The sequence below is a fragment of the Mytilus galloprovincialis genome, chromosome 9, assembly GCF_965363235.1.
Source record: "Mytilus galloprovincialis chromosome 9, xbMytGall1.hap1.1, whole genome shotgun sequence".
In the NCBI taxonomy this organism is placed as follows: domain Eukaryota; kingdom Metazoa; phylum Mollusca; class Bivalvia; order Mytilida; family Mytilidae; genus Mytilus; species Mytilus galloprovincialis.
In genome coordinates, this window is record NC_134846.1 from 58,029,452 (window position 1) to 58,044,056 (window position 14,605).

Below are 14,605 nucleotides of genomic sequence, written 5' to 3' on the forward strand. Positions count from 1 at the left end.
TTTTCAAGCCGAAAACATATTGAACAATTATAGGAAATATTGAAATTTAGTGTTCAAAGATTAAACATTTATCCTCTCATATAACAACCAAGAAAAACTATCCTACCGAACATTCCTTCTCCTCATGATCCCAATCAAATCATACCGAACATTCCTTCTCCTCATGATCCCAATCAAATCATTTCCGTAACTGGTGATGGTTGTATTAACACATCAAATACACATTATGATACATGCGTTATAAACCATGACCTATATACTTTCAATTAAACAAAACAAAATTGACAATTGAAATATGAAAATAAAATTAACAAGTACTTTAATACGTGGCAATGTCATGTTTGATGCTGTGGAGAGTTTTAACCGAATTATACTCGTAAGTTCTTTTAAGTTCTAATAGAAACTTTCAATTATAAAGATTTAAATAAGAACTTTTGGTATTAGGTTTACCTGGGCTTCTTATTGGTTACTTACTTTTGTATCATAGAAAAGTAAAATAATAGCCAATGATGGATTGACCTGCAGTAGATTCTGTGGTGTCATTAAAGTTATCAGTATCTTCAATTTCCGTATGCTCTGCGACTTGTTCAGCTTGATCTGAAAATTCTGCTTGCGGATTATGTAGTACAACACTTCATACATTTAGGGGAAACCATTACAAAATCAAATAATGTTACTCTGAAGAAATTTTTTCAAGCTGTAAGATTTATTATTACTGTGAATTCATTATTGTTGGATACCAATTTTTATGGTAATTGTGGTTACAGGGGAAGCATGAATTGAAATATTTAACGTATAACAAATGTTCTATTGGAATGTACGCATACTTATGGCTAAACCGCGAAATCAAATATCCACGAATATGCAAGTTTTCATCCATCCTCAAACAATTGGTACTTTCGAAAATAAATGTTAATATCTGAAGTCCATGGCCATACTAGACGTTGACTTTACTGGCCTCAGACCATTTATTTCCAAAAACAAAATACAGTTATTTGAACTTCCAGTTTAACATAATGACCATTTTCAAATGCCAATATTACATAGTCCTTTTCTTTACATTTTTATTTTAAAGTAGAGGTTTTCTTTTTGAGGTTTCATAGCAACTAATTTACTTTCTTGCTCTAACGTGTGACATATCTATACTATTAAACGAGAAGACCTCATTTTGTGTGTCGCTTCTCTTCCTTCCACGATTAATTAATCATCATGCCTCTGTGTTCTACAGGTTACATGCATAGTTGCATTTGTCGTCCATTCTTATGATTATTCAGATTGAGTTATTTTTGGAGAAAAACGACAAAAAAGGAGTCCGGATATTGATTCCACCATCAGACTGACTTTTAGTCATAGAAAAGACTTCCGGTTTAAAACAACCAATCGTATGATAGATAACAAAAACGAAAAATAAATAAGCCAATCAGAGCGTTCTCCATATCATGGTTTTTAGATCGCAAGAACCACAACTATTATACCTCCTTAGAGAGGACAATTATTTTACGCGTTTTATCTACATGTAAACTACGATTATGTTACTCTCTGTATTCTGTCTACTGTTTTCTTTGAAATGTTTACTATTTAAGGGGTCATACCAGTTGCATATTTATTAAAATAAGTAAAACACATGTGGAACAAGAATGTGTCCATAGTATACAGATGCCACCTCGGCACTATATTTGCTAAGTTTCGAGTTGATTGGACTTCAACTTCATCAAAAACTACCTCGACCAAAAACTTAAACCTGAAGCGGGACAGACGGACGGACGTCACGAACGAACGAACGAACGCACGGATGTACAGACTAGAAAACATAATGCACATAAATGGGGCATAAAAAGTGAAAGTAGTGATTTGGCAAAAATGAAAGTAGGGTAGACACTAGAGGGAGGCAGGACCTTTTTCGGGACTTCGGGATCGGTTGTTTTTAAGCGCGGGATCTGGGGATTGATCAATACGGAATCCGGGAATATATTTTTCGATTTCGGTATTTCGGGATATGAATTTCTTTAAATTCTGCATATCGGGATTTCATGTTTTTAAGACCGGGATTTCGGGATCAGGACCCCTCCGACCACCCCTCAAATTAGCCTTAGTCGGTCTTAGTCATTTAAACAAGATTCATATCCTACACGGCATTGGCATGTTAATAAGGCTCTCAAAAGAAAAAGTAATGATGGATCTGATTGTCCTAGAAGCATATTTTATTAGACTAATAATGGTCTATATATAAGTAGATACATTTATTTAATGTTTGAAGCGGTGCAAATTTTTAATTTAGCAGAAACACGAAAATAGTTGAATTTAACAGAAAAGAAACAAATATCGAACTTTGGAAAAAGGGAGAGGGCTTTTGATACCTTTTCTGAAATTCTCCATGATACATAATTATCTTTTACAAACTTCATCCTACAACAGTTCACAAGCTGTATATGCCCGCGATTTCGCGGGTGTGTTCTAGTAATTTTTATTCTCTAAGGAATTTACTTTTTACTGACGGACTGAATGATACGAATTTAAGTCAGGTTAAGGTCAAGTTACAGTAAATGGGCTATGTCACAGATTTCAGTAAAATTTTGCATCCAACTCTGTCTCCATGAGCTTCAACTGAAAATCGAAAAAGTAATGCATTTATCTCATTTATCATTTAAAATATTACTGATTGAATTCTTACAAAATTGGTGAACATTTGTAGAGAAAGCACATAAATTCGGCATAAAAATTTCAAAAATTTGTCTCTAATTCTACTCCATAGATTTTTCTTTAAAAAGCTATATGTTGTAACAGTTGATAAATAAATTTCCGTTATAATGATGCAAAATAAAGAAAGGGTCTCCGACTTCATTTTTACGGTATACATCATTCAAAGTTGTGTTCTTTTTTGAAAAATCAAATAAAACGTCGAAATAATCGTAACGTCACAACGTTGCAGGTCGTAAACCGCTGATTTTTGACGTTTTTCACTACCAACAAGGTAACAAATTGATTATTAGACAAAAAAAAAAAAAAAAAACGAAGTCGGTAACCATATGATTATTTTATATCATTAAACAGAAATTTATGAGTCAACACTATATAGTTTATTAAGAAAAATCTATGCAGTGAAATTAGAGATTTAGCGATTTTAAGACAATTTTTTTATTTTTTTTTTGCCGATTTTATGTTCTTTCTATACAAATAATCACCCATATAATACAAAATCTATCTGCAATATTTCAGATAATAAAAGTTATAAAGGCATTATTTTTTTCGATTTTGAGTTGTAGTTTACCGAGCCAAGGTTGTATGCAAAATTTTAGAAAAATCTGCGACATAGCCCATTTACTATTCTGTACTTTCATCCGTGTTATAACATGGTCAGTCATTTAACGGTGCTATATACTAAATTAACATTATCATACATAATTTAATTCCGTGTTATGTCAATCAAAATACAAACATGCCCATTCATTGCTGTCATTCTAAAGTTTTTTGTTTTTAATAATCATGTTAAAACTTTTACTATTATACTATCATTATAGTCCAAGAATAAAGTCATGATATGAAAGCCATGGAAATATCAAAATATATAAATTTATTGTAACAAATGAGACAAGATTAAACCTTTCTAAGTATTCTACTTATTTTTAGAATTCAAGTACAAATATACTGTTTTTCTGTTTAAGGAGATGTGATATGATTGTCAATGACACAAATTACCACCATAACACAAAATAGGATGTTAAATAAAACAAATACAGGTCATTTTACATCCGTTAGTGACGCCGAAACTCTAGACCTTGTATAAACTATACTGATAATCCATAAAACCGTAACACATCATACCGCAAGTCCTCTTTGGTAAAAGTACACAAATGTTCTTTCAATTCATTTATCAACATAAGGCTGCATGTTTCTTTAACAGTTTGATCTCAGATTAACTTTTTAGGTTAACAACTTCAAAGTTCCGATCCTTGACGGATCAAAGCCAACACTCGTAATTTGTCATCTTTATATGATTGCACAGGATCAAATATGTATAGATTATCGGGTTTTCTACACATTGATATCGTAAAATATCAGCCGCGAGCATAGCCCATTTACTCGTTCGCTACCCTCACTCGCCAAAAAGGTTCACATTGTGTCGAGCGGCTGATATTTTACGATATCTATACGAAGAAAACCCGATTATCTTTTTATCGTTCTATTACTGGTCGTTTCTTTCTCCCTAAGACAGTTTTACGCTTGACAAAAGCAAACTTAATAACGTCTCCTCTCGCATTGTGATGTCGCTGATAACTTCTCCTCTCACATTGTGACGTCGCTGATAATGCCTGGTCTCGTTTTGAAGTCTTGATACGAGAATTACGGAGCAACAGAGCAGGGTGATATAGGCAGAGGGGAGGACGATAAATACATTTATCATATACTTAGCATTAATATGATAGCTTTTGCATATGTGTAATGGGCGGAAGTGCACAAGCCATATCTTCCCACCCGGGCTGATAACCCATATCAAGTGCCTCTCGTGCAAAAAACCCATATCAGTGCCTCTCGTGCAAGTTACTTCCGGTGTTTCCGGTATCGGTTGTTTACTTTTCCATTGTGACGTCAGATGTTTTTTTATGACGACGTCAAAATTTACGGGAACTTTTGTGGGGATAGTTTAATACTTGCTAACAAATGCCATTGACAATTATGAATCATTTTATAGTACAACAAACATGGAGTAGTAATGATCGTAAAACTCTTCCAAATTTTCAATGTTTCAAAATTCTATAGGAAATGTTACCATAAATATATAAGGAGTTAATGATGCTGTTGTTGGACAACTATAGTATATTTGATTCATAATTTTAATTTTCTTTATAAAGTGTTCGACTGTTTTAGTTATTGCATTAGTTTATTTGCCTTACATAAAACTATTGTCGGAAGTATATGATAAAGCGATTAATACATGGCCTTTTCCATATCAGCCTGGGTATCATCCCTCGACCCATATCAGCACCTCGACTCCGTCTCGGGCTGATATGGGGGTCTCGGGATGATACCCAGGCTGATATGGAAAAGGCCATGTATTTATCTCTATGTATTGCTACGATATGTCAACAATGTCTTGTTGTTTTCTTTCAACCAGCAGAAATAACACACGAATTCAAAAGATAAAGCAAAAGGCATAGTTTATGGCAAAGCAAACAACCATTGAGAACAACAACACTAAAAATTACTGGCTTAGGACATGCACATAAAATGTGGTAGGGTTATAGCAGGGTTATAAACACCCCTTTCCCCGAAACAGTTAGTGATAGCAAATAGCAAAAGTTAAGATTAAACAGAAAATCTATTTATTGTGGATTCAATATGTAGTATACTTCATAAATTGTATATGTCCAAAGCACTGTACTGGGTTTACCTTGCAGGAACGCTCAAAGCTAGATATTTCAACTACTTAAATATAGGAAGATGTGGTATGAGTCCCAATGAGAGAACTCTCCATCCATCCAACATCACATTTTATATTTATAAAAGTTCTCTCCGTTTGAAGTCACGGCAACAATGTAGATTATTGCGTTGCGTTGTGTATTTTGATCGTAAGCTTAATTAACAAGGCGTTAAAGATAGAACCACGTCTGCCATTATACGTTTCTATTCAATACAATATAAAAGTATCATAATAACGCGACGTCACAAAGATAGCGGACGTACCGCAAAAAGGTACGTTAATATTAGCGCAACTCTTGACACCATTATATGTCAAGGTACGGTCTTCAACACGGAGCCTAGGCTCACACCGAACAGAAAGCTATAAAGGGCCCCAAAAATTACTAGTGTACAACCATTCAAACGGGAAAACCAACGGTATAATCTATATAAAAAACGAGAAACACTTATGAACCACATAAACAAACGACAACCACTAAACATCAGATTCCTGACTTTGGAATAGTGCAAACAATGGCAGCGGGATTAAACGTTTTAATGGTACCAAACCTTCTCCCTTTTCTGAAACTGTAGTATCACATCACAACCTAGAAAGACACACTATAAAATATCAATTGGAATGAAATAAAAAACGAAGTGACACAAATTAACACACAATGAACGAATATATTGGATCTGTGATACAATGTAAATACAGAATAATTAAACCAAGGGATGAATTATTCAAGTAAAAGTATAAAACTGTTGTGAAATGTTAAACGATTTTAGAAAAACATCAAATTTGAAAAACAATTACGTCATATTATACACAGGTAAACTAAAATAATTTTGTTGTTGAGTATCCTTCTTCTTCTGTCTATATGATCTTTCGTTTAGGAATACCAAGACATATGTTACTAATTTAACACGTTCAGTACCACATGACTAAAAGGGACCTAAAATTATAGCCAAATCAATCGCAGGTAAACTTTGCCTGCGAAGCAATGAATGTGGGTGTTAAATTTGATTGAGGCTTTTTGTGCTTCTTTTTGAAATATTTGTTTTTTTTTTAGATTGTGACACAGTGATGACTGCTTTACCCATATTTTGACAATTTTACCTATTATGTCTGTTTTGTTCACGCATTGTTGTAAATATAATGGAATTTGATGCGACTGTTATACAAGTGAGAAGTTTAGCGCTATAAAACCAAGTTGAATCCATCATTTTCTAAAATGACTATACCAAGTCAGGAATATGACAATTGTTGTACATTCGTTTGATGTGTTTTATCATTGCATTTTTCCATTTGATTAGGGAATTTCCGTTTTGAATTTTACTCGGAGTTCAGTATTTTTGTGATTTAATGTTTTTTTATAAACGGGCTATTCAAGAAAGGTATGTAAAAGAAATCATACCATTACCAAAGCACTGACGACTGCGCTAATTATTCGAACAGTACATGTAATTATAAATTCATATGCTATGTGTTTGACATGCAAAACTACATGTAAGAAGGTTCAAACATGAGAGTTAAAAAAAACTTTACAATGAAGATGCAGAATATGATCTAAATTCATAAAATCTAGATAACTTTGGATTTAATGAGATAATGCAGATGTATTAATCACAATCCATTACCTGCAAAAAATGATCAACAAAAGTGTACTTATAAAAAGTATTCCTCCCTTCTGAGGTTTAATGGATTTCCACTTTTTGAATTTACTTTTGAGTTAGATATGTTTGGTACACCCTTTTCTAGCAATAAACAATTGTTCTTGAATTTGAGCATACTTGTCAATTACCACCTTCAGAGCTATTTAGAAAAAGAAAATGGTACTTAAAACTAGAGGCTCTCAAGAGCCTGTATCGCTCACCTGACTCTACTTGGGTTTTTGAAATCATATAAAAACAGATAAAATTCGACTTCAAAGTAACAACACTTGGCCAGCACCTCATAAGGAAAGGATTATTCATGCTATGTTTGATTTCATTCAATTCCTTGGTTCTCTAGAAGAACACTTTTGTATGCATTTCCCATAGGGTTCTGTGTTGAACTAAGCCCCGCGCTGTCAGCCATCTTGGATGATTGATCGGAGACAAAGTAATAACACTTGGTCAGCATCTCATAAAGAACATTCATGTTATGTTTGGTTTCATTCCATTCAGTGGTTCTCTGAAAGATGTCATTTGTATGCATTTCCCATAGGGTTCTATGTTAAACTAAGCCCCCCCCCCCCCCGCTGGCAGCCATCTTTGATGATGGATCGGAGACAAAGTAACAACACTTGGTCAGCATCTCATAAGGAACATTCATGCTATCTTTGGTTTCATTCCATTCAGTTGTTCTCTAAAAGATGTCATTTGTATGCATTTCCATAGGGTCCTATGTTAATGGGGCTCGCGGGTCTAAATGAAATTTATTATTTAATGTAGGATTTCTCTATATTTTTCTATAAGTGAACTTTATCTTATGCTTAATAGAAAAATGAAATAAAAAAATGGGGTCACCGTTCATTTACGCTCACAATCTGCCTTCGAAAGAAGCATACATTTTTGTTAATGTCCTTTTTTTCTGTTGAACAAATAAGAGAAATAGCGGTAATATCGAAATAAAAAAAGAACTAAATTACAGAAATCGCTAAAATTTTACAATCATTTAGTTTATGTTCAGTTTATTCGAAAACAACAATAAAAAATACAGGTCACCGATGAGTTAAAAAAGATATTTCAATTTTAATGCCAAAAAATGGCATTTTTGCTAAAGGGCAAAGGGAGATAATTTGGAGCTTTTTCAATGATATCTACATTTTAAAAGTCCACTGGGGCCAACACGAATTGATTTTTTAGAATGATTTTTGTACCATATGATAAAGTTACAACTACTTAAGGTTATAAATAAAATTTGTAATGAAAAATTAATGTTTAATTTTTTTCTGAAAATCTTATACCCGCGAGCCTCCTTAAACTAAGTCCCCCGCTGGCAGCCATCTTGGATGATGGATCAGCTACAAAGTAACAACAATTGGTCAGCACCTCATAAGGAACATTCATGCTATGTTTTGTTTCATTCCATTCAGTGGTTCTCTAAAAGAAGTCATTTGTATGCATTTCCCATAGGGTCCTATGTTAAACTAAGTCCACCGCTGGCGGTCATCTTGGATGATTGATCGGCTACAAAGTAACAACACTTGGTCAGCACCTCATAAGAAACATTCATGCCATGTTTGGTTTCATTCCATTCAGTGGTTCTCTAGAAGAAGTCATTTGTATACATTTTCCATAGGGTCCTATGTTAAACTAAGTCCCCCGCTGGCGGCCATCTTGGATGATGGATCGGCTACAAAGTAACAACACTTCGTCAGCACCTCATAAGGAACATTCATAACTGTTTGGTTTCATTCCATTCAGTGGTTCTCTAGAAGAAGTCATTTGTATGCATTTCCCATAGGGTCCTATGTTAAACTAAGTCCCCCGCTGGCGGCCATCGTGGATGATGGATCGGCTGCAAAGTAACAACACTTGGTCAGCACCTCATAAGGAACACTCATGCCACGTTTGGTTTCATTCCATTCAGTGGTTCTCTAAAAGAAGTCATTTGTATGCATTTCCCATAGGGTCCTATGTTAAACTAAGTCCCCCGCTGGCGGCCATCTTGGATGATGGATCGGCTACAAAGTAACAACACTTGGTCAACACCTCATAAGGAACATTCATACCATGTTTGGTTTCTTCCATTCAGTGGTTCTCTAAAAGAAGTCATTTGTATGCATTTCCCATAGGGTCCTATGTTAAACTAAGTCCACCGCTGGCGGCCATCTTGGATGATGGATCGGCTACAAAGTAACAACACTTGGTCAGCACCTCATAAGAAACATTCATGCCATGTTTGGTTTCATTCCATTCAGTGGTTCTCTAGAAGAAGTCATTTGTATACATTTTCCATAGGGTCCTATGTTAAACTAAGTCCCCCGCTGGCGGCCATCTTGGATGATGGATCGGCTGCAAAGTAACAACACTTGGTCAGCACCTCATAAGGAACACACATGCCACGTTTGGTTTCATTCCATTCAGTGGTTCTCTAAAAGAAGTCATTTGTATGCATTTCCCATAGGGTCCTATGTTAAACTAAGTCCCCCGCTGGCGGCCATCTTGGATGATGGATCGGCTACAAAGTAACAACATTTGGTCAACACCTCATAAGGAACATTCATACCATGTTTGGTTTCTTCCATTCAGTGGTTCTCTAAAAGAAGTCATTTGTATGCATTTCCCATAGGGTCCTATGTTGAACTAAGTCCCCTGCTGGTGGCCATCTTGGATGTAAGATCGGCTACAAAGTAACAACACTTGGTCAGCACCTCATAAGGAACATTCATGCCATGTTTGGTTTAATTTTATTCAGTGGTTCTCTAGAAGAAGTTAAAAATGTAAAAAGTTAACGACGATGACGACGACGGACGCCAAGTGATGAGAAAAGCTCACTTGGCCCTTCGGGCCAGGTAAGCTAAAAAGTATTCCAACCTTTTGTACTTTTGAGCCTCAAGTGAAAAAAAGTTAATCATAAATGACGAACATTAAAATATTTCAAGTGAAGAAATTGAAATCATCCCTCTTTTTCATTTTTAGCAACGGTGTTTATTAGTTTTTGATGAAAATGGAAAAAGAAAAATATGAAGTTTAATCTAAGAACAATTTTGATAATTACTTACAATAATATTTTATATTTTGCGTGTGAATTCACATTACTATAAGACGTGTCACGGTACTTTTCTATCTCAAATTCATGTATTTGGTTTTGATGTTATATTGGTTATTCTCATTGGATTTTGTCTAATGCTTAGTCCGTTGCTGTGTGTGTTACATTTTAATGTTGTGTCGTTGTTCTCCTCTAATATTTAATGCGTTTCCCTCAGTTTTAGTTTGTTACCCCGATTTTGTTTTTTGCCCATAGATTTATGAGTTTTGAACAGCGGTATACTACTGTTGCCTTTATTTATATGTATGATCAAAGTTAAAAACATGGGATAATTGATAATTTTTATAACGTGAGATCTATTTAAATTGCATTTTCAGTCATTTTGAGCTTTTAAGACCTGGTAATATGTTTGGAAACTCACAAAAAAGCTCGAACTCTATATTGTTTGTTTTAAAAAGGACATGACAAGAACGTTTTATTCCATTAGAAATTATCAACAACAAAGAAAATCTTGATCCTGTAGTGTTAGAGTTGAAAAATATGTATGCAATGTTTTTATTTTAAGTAAATAAAATTATAAGGTAGAACAAGATTGATGGTACAAGTATTAAGTACTTTAAAGTTGTTGTTTTATTTGGGATATAAATGAAATGCATGTATATAAAGGTTTTGCACTTTTAAGCCTTAATTGATTTTTTTTTACCGAACTGAATATGAAAATAAAATAATAAAATAAATTGCGTGGGTTGTTTAAAAACTTGAATAAAAATAAAGTTGACGAAACATAGATTTGTACTTCAAACTTTTAAAAGAAGAGCGAAAGACACCAGAGGGACATTCAACCTCAAAAATCGAAAATAAATTGACGATATGGCTAAAAAAAGAAAAAGATAACCAATAATACACAAAACACAACATAGAAAAAAAATTAATTAGCTACATGAACCCTACCAAAAACTGGAATAACATCAGGTTACAGCACTATAATAAATATACAGAGCAGAAAAAAAATCATTCTCTGCTCTTTAGAGTTATTACAGTGATGTATACATCACTATAATAACCATATAGAGCAGAGAAGAATTTATTCTGCTCTATAGAGTTATTATAGAGCTGTAATCATTGAACAAAACCACCACATCAACTATTTATATAAAACATTATCATGTAAAAAGCGTATGTCCCAATGCAACCTGCTAAGTAATGAATTTGGTAACGCCTTTGACATACCTATATATCAATTTATGCAGGTAAAATAGTTTCATAATGTATTTAATGAAAACAGTCAGAAGTTACAGTAAGTATTTGGTTATTCATTCAACTTATATATAATTCCACCAACATAAGAAATATGCATAATCAGCGATTTCTTCATACTTTTAACGATTAATGTCTAGTATTGTTTGGTTCTGGTTCTTATACATGAATATTGTGGGGATATGTATCCTTAGTATATATAAGATAATCTTAATCCTTGCGTTTATGAGAAAGCACAAAAACAACTAGATATCATTGAGATGGGAGCCATCTCTGTGGGCCCCGCTGTGAATAATGTGCATTAAAAAATTGTATCTTTACCATAGGACATGGGTTTGTCAACTGAAATCAAAGTTTTTGACCTTGACCTTTGACCTATGAAGTTGTAAATAAATTATGACACACCCTTTGGTGTTGGTTTATAAACATGTCAAGTATAAACTTTGAAATGATAAAGGTTCTCAAGATATAGAGCGGACACGATCTTTACCATAGGACATGGGGTTGTCAACTGAAACCAAAGTTTTTGACCTTGACCTTTGACCTAGGAAGTTGCACATAAATTATGACACACCCTTTGGTGTTGGTTTATATACATGTCAAGTATAAATTGCATGAATATTGGGGAATATTGTCCCTCGTAGAACATATATTGCATTCGCAAGCTCGTGCAATATAAAATTCTACTCGGGACAATATTCCCCAAATATTCATGCAATAACCCTTTATTATTGTCTGTATAATTTCATTTCATTTATTGATAAGTCTTATTTTTGTAAGTACTTTCTTTTGGAAATTTTGATAATTTGTGTTTTATCAACATACGTAAGGAATTCTCTTTTTGTTTATTTACAGTTCAAATCAATAAATTCAAAATTTTAGTTATGTCTATGTTTTTCCAGTACCAATATTTGATTCCAGCTTTTTATATCAAAAACTACTTTGTTGTGTTACGTAATCTACTAAATTTAAAATGTTTTGCTCTTTGATCAGGTTGTTGTCTCCATGAACTCCCGAGGAAAATTCAAAACGGAAAGTCCCTAATCAAATGGCAAAATCAATTGATAAAACGCATCAAACGTATGGACAACGATTGTCATATTCCTGACTTGGTACAGACATTTTCAAAATAACACATTCCCCCATTTCGATTTTAAATTTTATCAAATACAATGATGTTTATATAAAATTAAAATGTTAATATCTTGGAATCTTTAAAAATTTTGTTCTTATTTTTTAATATTTTTTAAGTTACTAATACTCACAATAAACTTTGTAATTGTAATTTTGGTTTGTTTAATAAATTAAATTTTTATTCGGTTTTAATCATACTAGTAAATCCCTTCATGGTGATAAACGTGTTTCTGACAGTTGTAACTCATTTATAGAATTTCTTGGTTTGAATTGTAAGTAGGCCTGGACAATAGGTCAATCCCTTGCTTAGAACATGATTTACATCTATTCTTCTCAATTAAGAACCACCAATTTCATTGTTCGAAAGCATATTTTAAAAGTAATATATGACATTACTACATTTATTGACAAAAATTTAATGACCAGGTCTTAAAATTACAATGAACCTTACGTTATCTGTATAAAGATCAACAACAAATACCAAGAAAACCATGATTATGACCACTGAATGATGTATGTCTACGTCATTTGACAAATATTTCATGTCATGAAAGTTAATAGTAATTCTAAATGAGATATAATTCATATAAATGTTTGGGATATTTCAGTTTAATGGTCAGGATGCTGGTTACTTAAATCAATATTATCTAAAAAAAAACTTCAACTTGACACAGTTTCGTTGCATAACTTGATTGTTTCAAAATGTCACTACCACAAGTCACCATGTATGATAAATTCTTACTTTTCGAAACCAAAAGCTATTCTTCATATTGTATCTACAACACGTTTTGTTGTCTTTGTTAACCAAATATAGTGAAAATGCACATTTCGTGTAATGTTGATTTCATGTTGGGTCACATTTCTACACAATTCAGGGCTGATTTAGGGATGGCATTTAAGTTTTACTGTTATGTATATTTTTATGTACGTTATATGTATATTGTTTTCACCTAGCAATTTAAAGTTGACGCCTAAATGTTTTTATTTAATTCGCATTCGTTCCGTTAAAAAGGCGACATTGTTTAGACCTGATTCTTTCAGGACAACAACATGAAATATGACGTAGATAGGCATTTTAATGTAATTGTGAGCTCGCAAGTAACAGAAACAGAATGCAAATAGTATAAACGACGTTTGTCATAAACGTTGAAGCTTCGGGCGTTGATGTAGGAATTATTGAACACCGTTATATAATGACTGATTTATTCCGGGCATCTGATTGGATGTAAGATACGCCGCTACGCCGGTCAGAATAGAGACGTTATTTTTTAACGCCGCACGTAAGGTGAGTTACGTTAAAAATCATGCACCGAGAAATCAATACACAGCTACCAAGAACTTAAGTACACTAGTTGTCAAAGGTACCTGGCGTATCATTTGATACGCCAGACGCACGTTTCGTCTGCATAAGACTCATCAGTGACGCTTAAATCAAACATAGTTATTAAGCCAAACAAGTATAAAGTTGAAGAGCATTGACGACCCAAATTTCCAAAAAGTTGTGCCAAATACGGCTTGGGGAATCTATGCCTGGGATAAGAAAATCCTTAGTATTTCGAATAATTCATACTTTGGTGAACAGTTATTTTATAAAAAAAAAAGACAAATTAATAGACATTCATGTCAACACCGAACATATGTTACTTAACAAATAGAGCTCGGAGGGTAGTATTAAAAGAGGCGACTTCAGAATTAGGTAATCTACAAGCTGGTGTTCCACAGGGTTCGGTGCTGGGTCCTCTTTTATTTCTAATATTTATTAATGACATTGCAGATGATATGATTGGATTAAGTAGAATGTTTGCAGATGATGCATCTATTGGACATACTGCTCCAGATGAAACTACTCTCCAATCCTATGATAAATATCGATTTACAAAATATTAATTCCTGGGCAAATGATTGGCTAGTTAAATTCAATCCAAATTAAACTAATTTCATGTTATTTAGTAACAAAAATTCAAAAATAACTAGATTTTCGATTTGGCGGAGTTCAAGTAGATACAGTTACTAGTCATAAACATTTAGGCATATTTTTTAGCAGTTACTGTAAGTAGACCAAGCATGTTGATTCTTTAGAATGAAATTCAAAACAGTGTGGCTGTGGCCATTGATTGA

General features: G+C 33.5%; 1 protein-coding gene across 1 annotated transcript in view; it reads left to right on the forward strand.

Annotated features, from left to right (window-relative positions):
- Positions 1-323: 323 nt before the first annotated feature.
- The window catches only part of LOC143045413 (sodium-coupled monocarboxylate transporter 1-like), a 54,823-nt gene continuing 40,541 nt past the window's right edge, over positions 324-14,605 (forward strand). Inside the window, exon 1 of the mRNA XM_076217899.1 lies at positions 324-376. Within this exon, the coding sequence (XP_076074014.1) occupies positions 338-376 (39 nt within the window). The 5' untranslated portion in view covers positions 324-337. The remainder of the gene's footprint in view (positions 377-14,605) is intronic.